This window comes from Paracoccidioides lutzii, assembly GCF_000150705.2.
Source record: "Paracoccidioides lutzii Pb01 unplaced genomic scaffold supercont2.7, whole genome shotgun sequence".
NCBI lineage: Eukaryota > Fungi > Ascomycota > Eurotiomycetes > Onygenales > Ajellomycetaceae > Paracoccidioides > Paracoccidioides lutzii.
In genome coordinates, this window is record NW_015440953.1 from 423081 (window position 1) to 444014 (window position 20934).

General features: G+C 48.3%; 4 protein-coding genes across 4 annotated transcripts; 2 read left to right on the plus strand and 2 right to left on the minus strand.

The window, feature by feature from the left end:
* Positions 1 to 113: 113 nt before the first annotated feature.
* Positions 114 to 488, minus strand: PAAG_03446 (hypothetical protein; the record flags this gene model as incomplete). The annotated part of the gene is made up of 2 exons (XM_002794855.2): positions 114 to 182; positions 288 to 488. The coding sequence occupies 2 exons, from the start codon at positions 486 to 488 to the stop codon at positions 114 to 116; spliced, it is 270 nt and encodes an 89-aa protein (XP_002794901.2).
* An 827-nt stretch (positions 489 to 1315) lies between these two features.
* On the plus strand, positions 1316 to 2853 carry PAAG_03447 (acetyl-CoA acetyltransferase; the record flags this gene model as incomplete). The annotated part of the gene is made up of 3 exons (XM_002794856.2): positions 1316 to 1486; positions 1599 to 2543; positions 2653 to 2853. 3 exons carry the CDS (start codon positions 1316 to 1318, stop codon positions 2851 to 2853), a joined length of 1317 nt encoding a protein of 438 aa, XP_002794902.1.
* Positions 2854 to 3832: 979 nt separating this feature from the next.
* Positions 3833 to 6792, minus strand: PAAG_03448 (cation efflux protein/ zinc transporter; the record flags this gene model as incomplete). Its single annotated transcript, XM_015844972.1, has 4 exons — positions 3833 to 4682; positions 4747 to 4965; positions 5045 to 6298; positions 6392 to 6792. 4 exons carry the CDS (start codon positions 6790 to 6792, stop codon positions 3833 to 3835), a joined length of 2724 nt encoding a protein of 907 aa, XP_015701946.1.
* A 12386-nt stretch (positions 6793 to 19178) lies between these two features.
* On the plus strand, positions 19179 to 20846 carry PAAG_03450 (chitobiosyldiphosphodolichol beta-mannosyltransferase; the record flags this gene model as incomplete). The annotated part of the gene is made up of 3 exons (XM_015844973.1): positions 19179 to 19440; positions 19511 to 19707; positions 19881 to 20846. The coding sequence occupies 3 exons, from the start codon at positions 19179 to 19181 to the stop codon at positions 20844 to 20846; spliced, it is 1425 nt and encodes a 474-aa protein (XP_015701947.1).
* Positions 20847 to 20934: the final 88 nt, after the last annotated feature.

Genomic DNA, 20934 nt, shown 5'->3' on the forward strand with positions numbered 1-20934 from the left:
CAAGGGCAAAAGGTACATATGCTATATATGCTCGGGAAAAGGGGGAACAGATGAAAAAGAAGACATGGGCGAATCGACAAACAGGCAGGCAGGCAGGCAGGCTGGCTGGCAGCTTACCAGGTCATGACATTATCGGCGACTGGAGAGGCGGAGACACCAGCTGGGGGATCTGTTTGCATGCGCTGTGGGAGGAAAGAGGGTTAGCGAGGTCTTCTAGCCCGGAAGATCAACATGTGCGTATATATGCGGTATGTAGATAGATAGATATATATCACGGCAAGGCGCACCTTGAAATCCCGCATCAAGCGGCGGCGAGCAGCGGTGGACATGGCTTGGACGGTGCACGGATGGGCGAGAGACGGGGGGGATTGAACTGGCAGGCGGGGAGGGAATGAGGTCCGAGTAATCGGGTGCTCAGCGTATTGGAGCGATATCCCAAAGGCGATGGTTGTCCGGTCACAGAAGGAGGAGAAGATCCAGGAGACCATGGATGAAAGTACTTGGGTGATTTTTATCTAATTTAGCTGGTTAACGTTTTAAGGTGGGAACTGGTTTAGTCAACCGTTGATTAGTTAGTTGGTTGACTAAGTTGGTCACCAGTGAGTGAGTAATCAATGCTCCGGCCCGGCACAACTTGCCATAAGGAGCTGGCTGTTAACCATCAAGTTAACTAGTGCGGCTCACGGTTTGCTGACTCAGCCGGGCTATGGTTACTCCGACGCCGCCTCGGCCGCAGCTGTCCAGCAGCCAAGACCAACCCCGTGACGCGCTTAGCCGCGGCCAGCCCATCAGCAGCCAACTGCATCAAGGAATGAGTCAGGGAAGGCACGTGACAACAGCAGCCTGTCACTTGGCTACAGCTCTTGAATACTTGGTGAATACTTGGTGAATACTTGGTGAATACTTGCCTTTTACCTTGGTTGCTTGGTTGCTGTCGACTGTCCACTCTCTTTTCTGCCCACTCTCTTTTCTGCCCACGCTTTTTTTGCCTGCTCTTTTTTTGCCTGCTCTTTTTTTGCCTGCTCTTTTGGCCCCGCGAGAAATCCCGGGTTTGGGCCGACTCCAACCAACCAACCAACCGGCTGAATAGTTACATCCAGACAACAAATAATATCATTCTCTTCGCCTCTTCTCTTCTTCTATCCTGTATTGTTCGTGCATTTATATTAATATATATATATATCTTTCTTCTCTCGCATTCCCCTGCTTTCCTCTATATATACCCCCGTTCGATTCATCCGATTCATCCCTGCGCCGCGCCCTCGCGTCCGCCCGTCTATACCGGACACAAACACCTTTAGACACCACATACACAATGCCGTCCTCCCTCCGCGCTGCCTCCAGACTTGTCCCCCAGGCTTCGTCAATCTCCAGATCCTCCCAGAGACTGGGCCAGGTCCAGAGACATTTCAGCTCCTCCAGATCCTGTCCCCAGCAAATACAAGACGCCTATATCCTCAGTGCCGCCCGCACTCCCACAGCCAAGGTATACATACATACATATCTGTCTATATATATCTCAGAAAAGAAAAAAGAAAAAGAAAAAGAAAAAAAAGTCAAGAAAGGAAGGCAAATTCAAGATATCTAACCTGTCGCAGTTCAATGGCGCCTTCGTCTCCGTCTCTGCCCCCGAGCTTGGTGCCGTAGCCATCAAAGCCGCCATCGAAAAATCCCGTGTCCCCGTCGAGAAAATCAAAGACGTCTACATGGGCAACGTCCTGTCTGCCTCCGTCGGCCAGTCCCCCGCCCGTCAAGCCGCCCTCTTCGCTGGCCTCTCCTCCTCCGTCGAGGCCATCACGATCAACAAAGTCTGCGCCTCGGGTTTGAAAGCAGTCGTCTTCGCCGCCCAGAACATCCAACTGGGTCTGGCAGAGGCACAGGTCGCCGGCGGCATGGAAAACATGTCCAGGGTCCCCTACTACGTAGCACGGGCCAGCCAGCAACCCCCCTTCGGCAATGTCACGATGGAAGACGGCCTCATAAAGGATGGCCTGTGGGACGTCTACGAGCAATTCCACATGGGTGTCTGCGCGGAGCAGACCGCGAAGAAATACAACATCTCCCGCGAGCAGCAGGACGAGTACGCCATCCAATCCTACAAGCGGGCCCAGAGAGCCTGGGCCGAAGATAAGTTCGCAGACGAAATCGCCGTCGTGACCGTCAAGGGGAAAAAGGGCGACACCTCCGTCTCCAGGGATGACGGGTTCGAAAACCTGCGCGAGGATAAGCTGAAGACCCTGAAGCCTGCCTTTGTTCGCGATGGCACGGGCACCGTCACTGCTGGCAACGCCTCGACCTTCAACGACGGAGCCTCTGCCCTCGTCCTTACGAATAAAGAACTGGCCCAGAAGTACGGCTCTGGAAACAGGGTGTTCGCCCGCATCGTCTCCTCCGCTGATGCCGCCCTTGATCCCGTGGACTTCCCCATCGCCCCCGCCAAGGCCGTTCCTATCGCCCTTGAGCGCGCTGGCTTGACCAAGGACCAGATCTCCATCTGGGAATTTAACGAGGCCTTTGCTTCCGTGATCAAAGCCAACGAGAAGGTATGTCTTGTAATCCTTTGCCTTTTTTTTTTTTTTTTTTTTTTTTTTTTTTTCTGGACCATCTACTATCAACAAGCAACAAAATCTAATCACTTCCCTCTTTCTATAGATCCTCGGTCTTGAAAATGCCGTCGTCAACCCCCTCGGTGGCGCCATCTCCATTGGTCACGCCCTAGGAAGCTCCGGCTCGCGGATTCTCACCACCCTCCTCCACCAGCTGAAGCCAGGCCAGTACGGTCTCGCTGCCATCTGCAACGGCGGTGGCGCGGCTACTGCCGTCATCGTCCAGAGGTTGGAGAGCGTCGAGTAAAAGATGGTGCGCGTTTAATCGGTTCTTGTTCCATAACAATGTATTATATGATTCTGCTGTGATATAACTCCGGGCGATTTAAAACGTTTTCGCGCTCTATCATATCACGACTGTTCGGCGTGCTGCACTTATTATCCATGTTCATTGTATATACGTTTCATCCAGTCAGACATTGCCGCTCGACTCATGTATCCAGGTTTATATAGACTTAATTTTGTTGGTTTGCAAAGTCTGCTTTCTTCCAATTGCTTCCTTGTGGCCTACACTATATTTTGTGTGGGCTATTTTACAGTAGGAGGCACGTAGTTAATAAAACGGCATGCATGACGACTTGGTAAACGTAGCTGAAGCTGATTTCAGTTCTTCCCGCTACACCACGACTTTCATAACCTCTCTATTTAAAACTTTATATACTAGATTATGTTCGCTTCCACGCACGTCTGGTTTCACAAAGCCTCCTTCTGAAAGTCATTAATCTCAATTCATTCATTCTCAAACGTTCTACATAGAACTACGTATATATGATATCTCAGTCTAGCTATGTGGACATTGACGTCTAGGACTAATGACATTGTTAATGAAGGCACTATACGCGTTCTCTACTCTGAGTCAAGCGATGGTATCGTGCAGGAATGACAAAAATATTGCTGGATTTTTAGTACCGAAATATAAATATAGATATAACATGTAAGTATATGCTGCTGTAGACAAGACAACCATTGACCAAGCCGACTGAAGTGCATGGCATATTCAAAGCACACGAGAAAATATGACAAAATGACGTAAAAAGTGCAACCCAAAAAAAAAAAAAAAAAAAAAAGAGAGAGAGAGAAATTACGCAGCACAGCGCAAACGGGAAACCAATGATATATGAAAAATAACATTATATATATAAATAAAAATAAAACAATAGGGTAATATGAGACAAAGAAATTACCATCGATAACCGTTGCACTCGCTCTCAAAATATTCTAGTTTGTCAACTTGTCGGCTTATTACCACTACCACACCAACAGCGGCTCTCCCCTTCGCGCTCAACCTGTACCAAGATATCGATGTTCATTGCGCCCAGGTAGCTGATCGTTCTTCGCCGGACGTCTTCTATGTCTGCCCCGTGCGACGCGATTACATGTATCACTCCTAGGATTCGTTGCCCGGCACAGTGCTCATGCTCGTGCTCGTGCTCGTGCTTGTCGCTGCCGCAACCGCTGCCGTCAGGAGGATGGCTGTGGGTATGATGGCTATGGTTGTTGTCATGGTGGTGGTGGTGGTGGTGGCTGTGGTGGTAGTGTTTTTCTTTATGATCGTGCACTGTATCATCGAGCCAGAATTTCGGAACTGTATATCCTACCACCCCACGCAAAGTACTCACGCCAGCCAGCGCATCGCGCAAGGTATACTCGACATCTGCGGGAAGTGCGAGCAGCAGAGTTTTCGACGTGCTTGCCACGAGTGGGATAGCAGAGGCAAAAATGAGAATGGCTATGAGGCAGGAGGCAATGGGGTCGAACCCAGGCCATTTGTAGTAATGCACCAGGATCGTGGAGATAACCACAGCTACGGATCCAAGGGTATCAGCAAGGATGTGGAGGAATATCCCGTGCATGTTTTCGTTGGAGTGGTGTGTGTGTAGATGACCCGGACCGTGGTCATGGCCACCATGGGAGTGGGAATGACCGTGATGATGACCATGACCAAAAGCAACAATGCCCACCATGTTGACTGCCAGCCCCGCAGCACTCACGAAGAGGAGTTCCTGAATTCTATGAACTTCACTGCCAGACGTGAGCCTCTCAATGGCCTCGTAGATGATCTCGATGCTTATAATCCTGTAATAATTTGTCAGTTACTAGAAGGTTTGTGGCGCCCCAGCACCGGTATAAAGCGACATACATGAGAAACACGCCATTGGCAAAACCAGCTAATGTATCTACTTTTCCGTACCCATACGGGAACCTTACGCTTGGTGGCCATTTACTCATCACCGCGGCAGACAGACCTACTGCGAGAGCGAAACAATCAAATAACATATGAATGCTGTCGCTCAGCAAACCAAGAGAACCTGTTATGATTCCGTAGCACATCTGGATGAGCATGAATACAAAATTGAGACTGTAGCAGACAAATAAGTGTTAGTGTGTCCCTACAAACTTGGACTGTATATTATTTTGGTCTTGGGAAAAAAACTGACCACATGAAATAAAATATCCTCCTTGAATCCTTTTCTTTGATGATCCCGTACATAAAAGACCAGTGCTCGCACATATTCAAAAGCCATCTCGTCGCATGAGATGGGCGGCTCTCTCCGCCGTGATGGTGGGTATTATGGTGGTGATGGCGGTAAACATGATCTCCTTGTACGTGTGTTATATGGGAAAGTCCAGGGATTTCTGGTCTTATCGATTTAAGGTCTAGATGAACTAGAATATAACCAAGAGCGATGAAAGCACAAGAGGTCAAAACGCCCGAGAGCTCCAAATGGGATGTAATGGCCTTGACGATAAGAGCAGAACTGGATCCTGAAAGAAACCCTAACTGATGTCTACTTTGGAGAGTTGACGGTGTGACATTTAGAAAGGACACTGCTGAGAGCAACCCGAGCAACAACGCAGTCACTAACGCCGGAAAAGTGATAAAATTACCACCTGACGTATATCCAACGACAAGGCTGAGACTTGCTAGAAAGGCACCCATCTGGACAAATGTTTTTGTACCCGCCAGAGCAACAGCTGAGGTCATCGCCGGAACACCAGGGCCGGGAGGGATAGCTTCATTAACCGAGCCCTCAAATGTTGGATCCTTAGGATGGAAAACAGAAGGTAACTTAGGAACATTTAAGAAAGGAGGTTGGATAATAAATACTGAGAGGAAAAGGGCCAAATATCCTCTAATCAACAGTGATAGGTCGGTAGATGACGTGAATTTTGCAATATCTAGAAACAATATCCCAAATAAGCAGCAAACTGTTCCCTTGCGCTGTTTTAGATGAAAAATATATTGTCTCTGATGGTTGCTGTTAGAGTCAAGCTGGACAACCGGGGAAACGCCAGAGACCAGCAGGAGAAGCATTGCGATGGCAACTCTTCCATGATCAAGAAGCATTGAGGAGTAAAATGGCAACCCGATGGAGATGGCAATAAGGACAGCATTTCGAAAGGCCCGAATACTTGATACATTAGATACTGTCTTTCTGGCTGAATCGTGGAGTGAACTGGACTGGTTCTTCTTTCTTATCTCATAAAGACTCATCGCCAACATTGTGATGGAGACCAGGATGAAGGTACCGAGAAGAGCCCTCCTCCTTGGGCTATGGTAATTCATAACACCAATTTCTACTGACTCATTCTGGATAAGCCTTTCTGAGTCATGGGTGGAAGGATATGTGCTCATCAATGCTGATGACAGCATGTATGGGATAGACACCAGTATACCGGTAATAACTTCACTAGAGAGTAGCCTTAAAGCCAATAAAAGTCAGCATTCACGAATGGACACCTCTGTAATTTCGGAATTCATAATCCATCCATGAGAAACTAACTTGTTCATGAGCGTGGCTGATTGGTACGCACTCTCTGAATCAAAGGAATTGTCCCTGCGTGCTGCAGTTGCCGTATCTGGAATACCCGACGAAAACCCTCCTAGAGAACCACTGCCTCCACTGTTTGTGCACCAGTTGTTACCCGGCGCGGGCTCTGAGTATAAACCATTAGGTGATCGTGGGGGTATTTCGGAGTAATGGCGAGCATGTCCCAGCAATGAAGGTGTCGCTGTCTCCGCTGTCAGGCCATTAACAAATTCTGGTGTATTAGAATAAGCAGACAAGCTGTCTCCCGCATAAGACAATGACATCGACTGCTGGCCAAGTGAAGTATAGCCGCCGCGAGATCGCCGATCGCCTGGCGGTGGAAGACGGAGGCCACCACGGACGGGATTGCCCATGGCTGAGTATGAGGGAGAGGGCATCATACAATGGCTTTCATCATATATTGAACGAAACCAATCTTGCCAATAGAACGGTAGTCCGCCGGGTTGATACGGATGTGTGACGGATCTTTGACAGTAGGTTTGATGTGACCTCTCTTGATTCAGCTGAATCAAGGGATGAAGCGAGGATTTACGGATATATCCAGCGCTGAGGCTGGTGATGACAGCTTTTCAGCTATAAATTATCATGCTCTTCATTCCGCCGTTGTTGATGTTGTTGATGTTGTTGACGTTTGTTGTTTAGAGTTTCTCTGCCCCTGAAAAGCAGCCGCAATCGTCAAAGTATACGAGAAAGAAGTCACATGGTTTGTTCAATATCATGTGATCTCTCAAGCCAGGCACGTGGGAAATGGTTGCCCGGGCAGCCGCTCTACCGCACGTGATACAGGTGTCTATGTTGGAGCCGAGGCTTCCTATTATGGACTAGCGCACTGCACAGTAGTATATAGCATCCCCGAGAGAGGCTAACCAATACAACCCACTTCAGATGTCCAACAGTTTCTATTACTGTGGGATGGTTGAATCTCTCATCTTGGGAGGCCTAGCTAGCTATCTAATATACGCTATATCACGTGCGGCAGGGCGGCAGCCCGGGCAACATACGCCCAACAATTGTAGCGGCGCCCGCCTGGGTGGCGGTGGCGTTGCCCTAACGACCGCCCCGCCCACACGTGATCGCTTGTATGTAATATAGCAATAACCTAGCTAGCTCCTCCGAATAGAAGGTTCAACCATCCCACAGGTTATGAGCCTGGATAGCTGGATTTTAATAAAAATCGCGTTAAGAACGGCTGTGTACATGTCTGGATGAGTTCACCCTCTGATCTAATGACTGGACTACCTACTCCTTTAACAGAGAGAAAGTGATCTTTACAATCACATTCTAGAGCTGTTGGAGCGTTCCCATCACTAGACGAGGACAAAGAATTAGAAGGCCTGGAGCAGGAACCAAGTTCAAACCGCACTATGGATTCATCAAGCCGCGAGCCTGGCGAAACGCCCGCTCCCGAGTCTATACGCGAATCCACGGCAGCTAGCGAAGGAACCCCAAGCCCCCAGCCTCAAATGCCTACTCCTAACGCGAGTGGCATGATTACAATGAGTGTAGCAGATTTGTTGGCCTTTTGCCAACAAATGACGCGCCAGAACGCTCCAAATATCAACAATGATACACCTGCGGATGATTTCAAATCTCAGATCCGTGAATACCAAAAGGATGTCCAAAGAGCTATGGATACTAAGGCTGTAACTACGTTCGATGGCACTAATTACCAAACCTGGCGAATGGGAATCCTTGCGGACGCTGAAGTCATCGGTGGAACTGACATTCTAACCAAGAACCAACGCGTCTGCCCAGATGATATTAGCCAAAATGTGTTGGACGCCGAAAAATGGAATATTCGAACCAAAGCACTCTATCGACGTATGTTGCAATCCTTATTGGGGCCCGTACGTACAACCATTGGAGCCTTGGAACCCGACAACGCTGCCGCATTATGGAAAAAGATTGGTGTCAAATATGCGGTGTCTTTGGCGGAAGAACGCCTCAATGTCATGAAGGAGCTGACTACCCTACATGTCAACAATGATTACTTGGCATTTCAAAGAAGATTCCGCTACTTAGTTGCACGTCATAAGGAACTGGCGAACGACCCAGAGGACTTCTATCATGATCTTTTCCTTATTGGTTTGAAAGAACATCAAAAGTCTTTTGTCAAGACGCGTTTGGATGATTTCTACGCGACCGGCCAGAACCCTATTGAAAATATTGACATTGACGATCTCATGAAGCAGTTAACAAATCGTACGAGCAAGTCCAACGAACGCCCCAAACCTCCACGAGCCAACGCGGCTACCTCCTCCATGTCAAACTCCAACTCGTCTGACACCACAAATTCGAATAGTTCCAAATGCGAGATCTGCCACTCAAATCAGCACGTTAAGGACTCTTGTTGGCGATTACACCCCGAACTTGCCACCGAAGAGTGGAGGGAGGCAAATAAGGATAAGATTGTCAAGTCCACGGAAAATAGCAACACCAGCGGTCGCAATAAATGGAAGGGCAAAAAGAAGGATAAGAATGATAAAAAGGATGAATCTTCTGACCTCCTAGCGACACAACCTGCTGCTGTCAACGCTGCGATTGCTCTGTCAGCAACCACTGGCATTACCTCCAAGCCTTGGTTTCTCAACACGTGTGCAAGTTTTCATATGACGGGGGAAAAGCAGTCTATTGTTCAACGGAAAACCTATGACGGCGACCTCAAGGTTCATACAGCAGATGGTGGATACGGTCATGTCAAAGAGATTGGAAATCTCATTCTAGAATCTGACGGAGGGGATACATCTATACATGATGTTCATTATGTTCCGAATCTTACTGTCAACTTAGTGTCTTTTGCTAAGTTGGAGGACCAGGGTTTTCGATATGAACTTTCAAATTCGAACACCCCGTCCTACTTCATCATCAAGGCCCCCAATGGTGTTATTTTCACCGCGATTCGCACAGCTCAGAGTTCGATTTATAAAATAGTTGAAAGGATGTCGGAAGTTGACACCCACCATGAGTCAAAAGCGATCTATTTCACAGCAAAATCACATATATACGATAATGATTATGCTAAGGCCTTGGCCATCACTGGCGACAACAATCCCGCCAATGCTCAACCCCAACCTCAAGAATCGCCTACAGCCGCGAAAACGCTTGCTGAGTGGCATGTTGACCTGGGGCATATACACGCGGGAGTCATTATAGCTTTGGCAAAGAATCCACTATCCAGTATCCGCATCAAGGGCCCCAAGACTAGTTTCTTTTGCGACACCTGCGTCAAAGCAGGTATGACGCGTAAATACTCGATCACCCCCATGCCACGGGCCGTAAGGCCAATGGAACGGATCCATATTGATCTGGCGGGTGGTGGCCGCACGTTGAGCGATACAGACGATCATCCTATAGAATCTCGCCAAGGCACAAAATATTTCATGTTAATCACAGATGACGCGACGTGATTCAGATGGATCTATTTCCTACGTAGCAAAGACCAAGCATTTGATTATTATTCTCATTGGGTTAAGTTCATTAAGAACCTCAGTTTTTCGGCCTCTGCCTACATCAGGACAGATGTAGACGGGGTTTTTCGATTGCAAAAGATGACAACGTTAATGATTGCTGACGGCACAGTGTGGGAACCAACTACCCCCCAATCACCCCACCAAGACGGCGTATCCGAACGTGGCATCCGCACCATTATGACGCGAGCCAGAGCAATCATTATAGAAAAGGAAATTCCAAAGAAGTTCTGGGCGGACGTTCTAGAAACAGTTGTTTCAATCACGAATAATACGCCCACATCTACAATCTTATATAATGAGAAGTATTGGCCTGCAATCATAAATGGTGACAGCAAGGAGCCCGCCCGTAGTCCTCATACAATTCCTTTTTCAGCATTGATGAACGCGCCACCGCAGATCACCCACTTCCGCGAGCTTGGATCCGATGTTTTTGTCCACCTTCATGGATTGCAGAAGCCGGCGGATAAGCTGTCCGCTCGGGCTGAATTATGCAAACTTATTGGATTCCGCGGCCAGTCAATCTATCGCGTGTGGAGTCCTACCTCTGATAAGATTATTGATACGTCTGACGTGGTTTTCCCTACAAAAGTGCAGGAAATACAAAAGGATTCCACCACTACCGCGACAATCGAAGTTGAAAACACCCCGACCCCTACCACCTATTTGGTGGAGGATGATTCTGACATTCCCGATTTTTCAGAACCACACATTCCATGGATGAGGCCCGCGAAAGCCTTCATGACGTACACGCCTTCCCCAATTACAGGCGGCTTGCCGAAAAGCTTCAAGGATGCAATTAACCATCCGCAGGTGGGGCCATATTGGAGGAAATCTATGCAACGCGAAATTGACGATCTTGAACATCGGAAGACTTGGACATTAATTCCACGTTCTGACGTCCCCCACGGCGAGCTGGTGGCACCCGGCTGCTGGGTCTTTGTCGAAAAGGATCGCCCCAGTGACCCCAATGCCGATGAAGATGGCATATTGCGGAAGTCCAGATGGGTAATTTGTGGCAATTGGCTCAAAAAGGGAACACGCCAAGAAACATACGCCCCCGTAGTTACAGATACCACGAATCGCATGATGTTCGCGATCGCCGCAAAACGCGGTTGGACCCTACGGCAGGTGGATATAGTGATGGCGTACTTACACGGAAGACTTGGAAAAACGGTCTATATGAGGCAACCTACTGGCTTCAAAGAAGGAGCTCCACGTACGCTTGTTTGTGCAGTTGAAGGATCCCTATACGGGTTGAATCCGGCTGCCAAAATATGGTATGATTACTTGACGGCTCTGCTACGGGAGAACGGCTTTACCCCGAGTCCTTATGACCCCGCCCTTTGGCGGCATTCGTCCCGAAAATACCTATATATGACCATATACGTTGACGATCTTCATATTTTTGCGGACGCCCTGAAGGATGCCGATTGGCTAGTTGATGTTCTGCACCAGAAGCTTGAGGTCAAAGATTTGAACGAACCCACAAAATATCTAGGCATGGAAGTAAAATGTACGAATGGCGGCATCGAATTGACCCTCCGACGTTATATCGATCGATTGGTAGAAGATTTCCACCTGGATGATGCAACTACTGTCCGAACGCCCATGGATGAGAGCCTATGTTTGGATGACTCCCCTGTTCCTGAAAAAGAGGCCGGTTTTACAAAACAGCGATTCCAACACGGCGTTGGCTGCTTGCAGTATTTGGCAGTTAAACTGCGGCCGGATATCGCCCGCGCGGCTTCCCTATTGGCACAGAAGAATGCCGCCCCTACCCCTAAGGCATGGAAGGCCCTATTACACGTCATTCGATATTTGGAAGGCACGCGTGAAATCGGCATATTTTACGCGAAGGATGATGATGATGAAGGACCCGAGAATGGGTTCCCGAACGTGGCATATATGCCGGTCGGATACACGGATTCCGACTGGGCCGGCCCGTTGAATGGCGATCAGAAGTCTACGTCCGGCTACGTTTTTATTCTTGCCGGCGCGCCAATTTCATGGCGATCAAGCAAGCAGCCATGCATCTCTTTGAGTTCCAATGAGGCCGAATATGTGGCATTGAGTGAGGCCGTACGTGAAGCAACGTGGTTAAGGAGCATGATGATGGATCTGGGCTTTATAGCGGATGACCCCCTGCCAATCAAGGCAGATAATAAAGGCGCGATTGATCTAGCCACTGTAGCTGCGATCACTGCTAGGAGCAAGCATATTGACACGCAATTCCATTACGCCCGTAGCCAATTGAACAATGGCATTATCTCGATCGAATACATCCCAACTGAAGAAATGGCAGCAGACGGATTGACTGTCAGGCCTATCTGCCTTCTTATGTAATCCGCACCGTATATAACTTCCGCGTAGCTAGCGATCGCTACATAATCAATCAAGCAATCTATCCTTCACAGGTTATGAGACCCGTTTTGCGCAAATAACTGCCAATTCGGGGAATTCTTGCCAAATATAGCGTATATTAATCGCTGCTCGCTTCATTCAATATAATGTTGTCTTATTTTATGTCAATTGATTGATTTGGCGCGCTCTTATATTATTATTATTTTTTCTGTGTTCAATCCGTTCGCTTAGCGGGTGAAAGAAAAATCTGCAACTTGCTAATTTTTCAGCGACTGATCGCACAAGAACGCGTCAATCTGCTCAATCAAGCTTATAGGCAAGAATCTCGCCGAATAAGATTACTCCGTTATAAAGAAGATTAATACGACATGGCGGAATGTATGATGACTCGCTCGCGGTCGTGATCGAGCCAATCCAGCCAATCTGACTGATCTGAAAATGACCAGGGGGCCCTGAGCTCACCGACCCCCCCAGGGGCGTTCAAGAGTTCCAGGATTGGACCCCCCGAAACACCCGATCGGCAAGCCGGGCTGATTACAGCCCCTACCACGGTGAGGCCGGTCCGCCTACGTCGTGTTGAATATGCCAATCCAACTCCTTCAGAAGATGGGGTGGAGACGCCTGCGGCGACCCCTAACCCGCTGCCGGCAACTGACTCTGAAGAATTGCAACTGAGGAGATTGGATCTTGAACGTCAAAAGATTGATTTAGAACTTCAAAAAGAGAGGCGCAAAGAATTGCAGCTTCAACTTTAATTGGAGGGGCTCCGCGCTCAGAATGACAGGGCCACAATGCCTGCAAATCCGCCGACGGGTCGACCATCAGCATGGGATCTGAACTTGAGGTCCCGAATGCAATATAACCTCTACGACCCGGATAGCTGCGTCGGCAAGGCGATCAGCCAGTTCAAACAGGATACTATGTATGCCACCTAGCCGAACGCTCTGGTCGGATCTTCGAATTACCTCTCCTGGCATGCGAATATGAAGGCCAAGCTAATTGACGCTCAATGCTGGGTTATATTGGAGGACAAGCAAGTCAAAAGCCCTGATGGAGACCCTGAATGGGCTCCTTTTTGGGAGGCCAAAAATCGCTGGCTTTACACATTCATTTCGAACGCATTGGCAGCCAGCATTAGGCCCCGTTTTAATAAGTATGATGAGGGCAGGATCGCTTATTCCCTTTGGCACGCAGTTGAGGAGGAGTTCTCCATCCCAAGAACACAGCTCTGCAGGGAAGCAGTCCTGGCATTTACATCAATGGGTGGTGTCCAAGTCACCGACGTACACGCGTTTTTCGATAAGTTCAATGACGTTATTATGAAATTGGAAATACTTGATATTTTACTGCCAAATGACGTGGTATTCCACGTGTTCTATTCTGCACTTCCCAATATATGGCGAAACTACGTGCAAAAGAAAATTGAGGAGGTACAAGAGTCCAAATCAAAGTCTGTCGTGTTGGACGTTCATTCGATCATGGAGGAAATACGCTCTCGATTGAACCCCCCCAAAGAGGCCAAGAAGGCCGCCCAGGTGGCTAATTCTTCGGCCAACATGGCTCAGGCTGAAAACGCGGCTGCGGGTTCCAATAATAGCAGCAACGTCCAAAATAATTTGGCCCGTGGGGGCCGACCCAGGGGACGCGGAGGCTATCGAATGGGCAGACGTTCAAATTCTGACCTCCCAATCTGCCTGGAATGCGAGCATCATCATGGCGGGCTCTGCTGGGCAGCCAATCCAGATAGCACCCCTGAAGAATGGAGGACCGCCAACGCGGCGAGAATAGAGAAATATAATAATAAGAAGAGTAGTGGGGGCAAAAAGGCCCCACCAACTGCAAATGGCAGCTCTGAGACATTCCAAATGGCGAATCTAGTGCAGGTCATTGGGGTGCCTGCGTACTCTGCTGAACCAATCGCCAACCCGCTCACCATATGGGATAGCGGGGCCGGATGTCATATTGCAGGTGATCAATCACGATTTTCCTGAATAACAGAGGTTAGCGGCCCTACGATTCAAGTGGCCAATAAGGCTACTTTGAAGGTTCAAGGGATTGGGGTCGCCTCCATCCCAGTCGGGGAAAGATTAATCGAATTCGACCACGTCTATTTGGTGCCAGGCTTATCCGCCAACCTCATATCTGCTGGCCTATTGGAGCGCCAGGGCTATATTCACCGTGATCTGCAGGTGGACGCTGGAAATTACTTTGAGATAATAGCACCTACAGGAAATGACATCTATGCGAATTTGAATCTCAATAATATATATGTTCTATCCGACACCCCCCCTATGTTCGGGGATATTATGAATGATCTGGAGCTTGGACCACTGGCATACTTGGCGGTCCCAAAGCCCAGGGCGATATCAACAGATTATGATCTGAATGCTGCATCACTGGGTCTTTTCAACCACAATGACGTGGAGCAGCTAATTAACCTGAAGGATCCGGATACTGATACCTTCATTTTGTCCCCACCAACCTGACTACCCGCCATTATGCCGAAGCAGCTACTGATTGATGAGTGGCACCGGCGATTGGGCCATATTGGTGAGGAGAATCTAATTAAAATGTCGCGGGAGCCCCGTTTTGGAATTGCCATCATCAGCCCAAAGAAGCTCTCATTCTGCACCACGTGCGTTAAAGCCAAGCATAAATGTGCAAGTTATAAAAACGCCCCGCTACGCCGTGCCACCCGCAAAGGTCTTAAGATCTGAGTGGACCTATTTGGGGGTGGAGAAACGCTTGGTAATGAAGAAGATACACCATCTTATGCAGGTAAGAAGCTCGCGATGGTGATCACTGATGATGCCACGCGAATGCAGTGGACCTTCCTATTGGAGCACCGCAATGAGGCTCTAAAATATATATGGACCTTCAACCAATTTATGAAGAATCTGCTCAATCGCGGTGTTGCGATTATCCACTCTGACCGCGGTGAGTTGAATTCAAACGCCGCAGCCGCCTATATGATGAGTGAGGGTATTAAATGGGAACCAACCCCACCCCACACTCCGCAGCAAGATGAGCAAGATGGTGTGTCCGAACGTTCTATTGGCCTGATTATCGAAAAAGCCTGAATGTTATTAATAGATTCCTCCTCCCCCCCCCCCAGATGTGGGGCGAGGCGGTAATTGTGGCGACTGAAATGCTTAACCTTATGCCAACATCAGTCAAGCTCTATAATGGTGTAGAGGATCCGGATCTGAAGCCGGTTACCCCATATGAAGCTTGGCTCGGGGCCCTGCCCTCCGCACGCGGGATTCGCCGATGGGGGTGCAAGGCTTATTTAAAAATAGTGCCCAAGCCGAATATGAAGATGGCCTCGCGATCGCAGGAGCTTATATTTACAGGCTATGATGGCTTTACTAATTATAGATTGGTCGATCCTTCTAATGGTCGCCTTTACACATTGAAAGATGTAATATTTCAAGAAGATCTCCATTTGGCGGATCCTCTGGCCCCGCCTGAGCAAGGTGCCAAGAACCTGCCTTCCGCCGCCCGCGTGGCCGCAGTTGCAATCCCCTCCACCCAATGTGATTTATCAACAGACAATTTCATGGTGGACAGGGAGTTTCTATCTGCCCCTCCAGTATTTCTACACCCTACAAATAATTGGTGGATAGACTATGAGATTACTGCGTGGATTCCAACATTTTTGGTGCAGAACACTACTGCCCTCCCAGGGTCTGCTTTTGAGATGGAGGATCCTCCAATGCCCACTGAGAATATTACTTCAGTGGGGGAGGCCTCAGTGGGGGATTTCACTGACAATTTGACTGACGTCCCTGCAGACCCTGAGATCGCCAGCTTGCCAGTTCCAAAGAACCTCACCCGGGCTCGGGCGTCTGCAGATTGGAAATATTACTTCCATGCCTGCGTTAAGGAGATTAACCGCCTCAAGCAGATTGGTGCATGGCGGCTAGTTGAAAGGACCCCAGATATGGTGATTCTATGTGGCCAATGGGTGTTCGACAAAAAGATTAATAATGCAGGTAGAATCAAATGATATAAGGCCCGCTGGGTAGTCTGCGGCAATTATCAAGAAAAGGGTGTCAACTATTCAAAGACATTTGCACCAGTTGTATTGGCCTCCACCTCCCGAGCGCTTATGGCAATCTCAGTATCCTGAGGATGGCATGTTCTGCAGATTGACATGGTTACAGCATTCTTAAATGCCTGGCTTCCCGCCAATGAACATATATATATGCACCAACCCGCCGGGTTCTGTGAGGGACGCGGTGATCTGGTATGTGAATTGATGCAGGGACTATATGGCCTGAAGCAAGCAGCACTATTATGGTATGAGGAGCTGTGAAAAATGCTATTGGAAACAGGCTTCCATGTCAGTCCTCATGATGCTGGTTTTTTCATAAATGACGTCCGCAAGATCTATATAACCATTTACGTGGACGATGTTCGCCTATATGGTCCGAATATATCAGATATTGAATGGACAAAAGCCCAGATCGCCGCTAATTATGAGATCAAGGATGTGGGTGAATCAAACTGGTATTTGGGAATGAAGATTGATCAGGATGCTGAATCTTTATCACTGTCCCAGCCACTGTTCATAAAGAACCTGCTTGAGGAATTCTCAATGGATGACTGCCACCCAACATCCTCCCCTATGGAGGAGAATGTTGATTTCATGAGTGATAATGAAGAACTGATTGCTTATACAGTGGAATTTACATTACATTCCTACCAATCAGGGGTTGGCTCTCTGCAATATCTCGCTGCCAACACACACCCTGATATAAGCTTCGCCGCTGGCTTCCTAGGGAGATTCAGCTCTCGCCCTACCTCAAAGAATTGGGCAGCATTCAAGCAAATTCTTAGATATCTACAAGGCACGCCTGACATAGGTGTGTCCTACCGAAAAGACGCGGATATAGAACCTGTGGCGTTCGCTGATGCTGATTGGGCGGGCCGTGATCCGGGTTCCCGCTCCACCACCGGATATGTCATTTATATGGCAGGGGGTCCCGTTGCTTGGCGAAGCAGCAAGCAGACAGGTGTTTTGAAATCATCTACTGAGGCCAAATATATTGCATCCTCAGAGGCCGCCTATGAGCTTGTCTGCCTCCAGGAATTGCTGGAGGATGCCGGCTTCATGCCGTCCCAGCTCAATAATCTTGATGATAATGACAGCCCGATCAAATCACCGGCCAATAAGCTGGCGTATACAATTCGGGCGGATAATAAATCAGCAATTGAACTGGCCAAAAGTGAGGCTATTCCGCGCTGTTCTAAGCATATAGAGGTCCGCTTCCATACTCTTCGGGATCTTGTCCGCAAGAACGAGATCTCGATTGATTACATCCCGTCCGCCGAGAACGCGGCAGACGGGCTGACCAAGCCGCTTGGGGCGACTAGATATACCCTATGGCGGCAGATATTAGAAGACGCGGTAAGCGGGCGGAAATGATTATATAGAGGAAATGACTGGTTTTTCAACAATATGGGTTTTCCAGTCAAATTATGTACCGATACCTAGCTACAGGCTATTTTTTGTATGTAATCTCGAGTACAGTTACATCGGTGAGTGGGGGTGTCAGGCCTATCCGCCTTCTTATGTAATCCGCACCGTATATAACTTCCGCGTAGCTAGCGATCGCTACATAATCAATCAAGCAATCTATCCTTCACATTGACTAAACCCCTGGGCACAGTGGCATTTCAACGATTCCTTGGTTTACTTGGTTTTACAGGCGGAAAAGGCAGGAATGTCAAAACTTAATGTATGTAGCATGATTTGGATGGATTCGAGGATGGCATAGCTAGTTTTTCCTTTTTCGCATATGGCATTCGAGATCCCGCATGGCGATGCGAGGGGGGGTGTAGCGGCGCCCGCCTGGGTGGCGTTGCCCTAGCGACCGCCCCGCCCACACGTGATCGCTTGTATGTAATATAGCAATAATCTAGCTAGCTCCTCCGAATAGAAGGTTCAACCATCCCACACAATACGCCCAACCAACAATTACATAGGGATCAGGTGATCCCTACGCGATTGCACATTTGGTCTAACAGTCAAATCTTGTTAGGGATGTCATGACCCTCTATGGAATTTGTGCTCGTCACTAGTTCCAATATAGACTATGTTGTAGTCTAACAGCAACAACGGGTCAACCTCTCATCTTCAATGCTCCGATCCCACGTGGGGTTGGGCACACCAGATGTAGGTATCCATGAATGTAGTCATGTATAGGCAGGGAAGTAGTCGTTCAACAATACTTGTCATCTCTATAATTATTCTCCACCAGACGCTCCCTAGGCCCTGCTTAACCACACTTATCTAGCGCCTAGACATCCCCAAGAGTTGCTTCGGCGTCGAGAAGCAGGAGAAGTATGGCCCATGAAAACGTTGAGGAAACATTGAGTGGACACTGGAAGTAAAAAAGACGCAATTTTGAAACAGCACTTTTTTTAAATTCCAAGGTTTAAGCCTCTGTGATTATCCAACCACTTTCCATTATTATTGATCTGGGCTAGCTGCGAGGGGGCAGCGGCATCCCGATTTCGGGTGCCGACCGGCAAGCCGAGAATCTGGAACGGCGGATTAACTATTTCCCCGGCAGAGACTTGGCTCCAGAAAGGGAAAAGCGGCAAACCGCAAACCGCAAACCGCCAACTTAACATGGGAAACATTCGATCTTATCTAATGCAGCAGAAGAAGATGGAACAGCAAAGGAGCGAAGCTCAGCTGTAATAAACTACCCGCCCCCAAGTACTCTGCGTGTGAGTGTGCGAGTCTTGACTTGTCACCTCGTAGACCTCGTCAGAGTTGATGCTAATAGTTCGGACTCTGGTGCAGGTGTCTTAAGGGGAAGGGAAAGGTACACCGTATTTGCTCGAAACCTGGCACATAGCCCTGTGCAGTTGGTTCTGGTTCTTCTTCACTTGTCATGTTGGCAGCAATTGGCGCGGGAGCGTTGTTCTTCACAACTCTGGTTATATCGACCTTGCTATTTATTTTGCCATCTCGTTATGAGCGGAAACAACCAACGAGTCGAACCCCCCCCTCAGATTCCAATCAACGCATTCGTAACCCTACTTCATCAGTTCAGATCGTGGTGCTTGGAGATATTGGTCGCAGCCCACGAATGCAATATCATGCACTGAGTATTGCGAATCATAATTGCGATGTCTCCGTTATTGGATATACGAGTATGCCGTGCCTGCCTTGCTCTCCTCTGGAAAACCTACCTACATTTTATTGACCCTGCACAACTATCAGGTTCGGCTGTCCACCCTGACTTGGTGAAAAATCCTCGAGTGGTTATTGTGCCTTTAGCTTCACCTCCAAATTTTCTCAGAACTAGCAATAGATACCTTTTTCCAGTTTTTGCTGCTCTGAAGCTGCTGCATCAGACATGGTGCTTATGGCTTGCTGTGGCATATAGGTCAAAACCTGCGCAATGGATGCTAGTTCAGGTCAGTCATCGTCAATGCACTTCCATGGATCGTTAATTCCCGTTTTTTACCCCTGAGATTTCTGCTAAGGATCTGAGTGGGATCCACCTTATTATGCTTATGCTTGCTGCCCTATATTTTTATTCTTTCTTTCGTTCTGGTGGCTGAGATATATATCGAGTTCCTCGTTTCAGAATCCACCTGCGGCTCCCACCCTTGTGATTGCACACCTTGTGTGCAAACTTCGCAACAGCCGCCTGATCATTGATTGGCATAATTTTGGATACTCCATCCTGGCATTGAAACTGGGTAAAGGCCACCCGATGGTGAAGATTAATAAGTCCCATGAGGCCTCGTTTGGTCGCCTCTCTAAGGCGAACTTTTGCGTCAGTAATGCGATGGCGCGACAATTACGCGATGATTTAAAAATAAAAGCACCCATTCTTGTCTTGCATGATCGGCCTCCTGCCCTCTTCCAGCCCTTTCAAAACGATGATAAAAAGTATGCCTTCCTCTCGTCTCTCCCAGAGACATCAGAATTTGTCCGTGATATGAGGAATGGGGCATGTCGCCTTCTCGTGAGCTCGACTTCATGGACACCAGACGAAGATTTCTCGATTTTAATCGATGCTTTATGTCGCTACTCAGCTAGATCCTCCACAATGAATTATGGCCTGCCACGGCTGGGAGTCATAATAACCGGCAAGGGACCGCAGCGTGATATGTACCTTTCGAGAATTGCGAACTTAATGGCCGAAGGCAAACTTAATAAAGTGGTAATTAAATCAGCATGGCTAAGTTTGCAAGATTACGCTCAGCTTCTCGCAAGTGCGTCTCTTGGTGTGTGTTTGCACACCAGCACCAGCGGCGTTGATTTGCCCATGAAGGTTGTGGACATGTTTGGAGCTGGGCTCCCGGTTGTTGGCTGGAGTCGATACGAGTCGTGGCCAGAACTGGTAACGGAAGGCATAAATGGCCTTGGATTTGGGAGCCCTGATGAACTCCTCGCTCACCTTCTGGATCTCTTTGGCGATGGTGGTAAGAAACTAGCTGTACTTCGCCAAGGTGCACTCCAGGAAAGCGAACGGCGATGGGATGACGAGTGGGATGCGGTTGCTGGAAAACTATTTGACTTGGATTCCCTTCCAAATGATAAATAAGTAGAATTTAATTATCTAGTCTCAAGTCCAGTTACGAACTGGTGATAAAAAGTTTAATTTACCTAATCTTATGCCATTACTCCAGTTT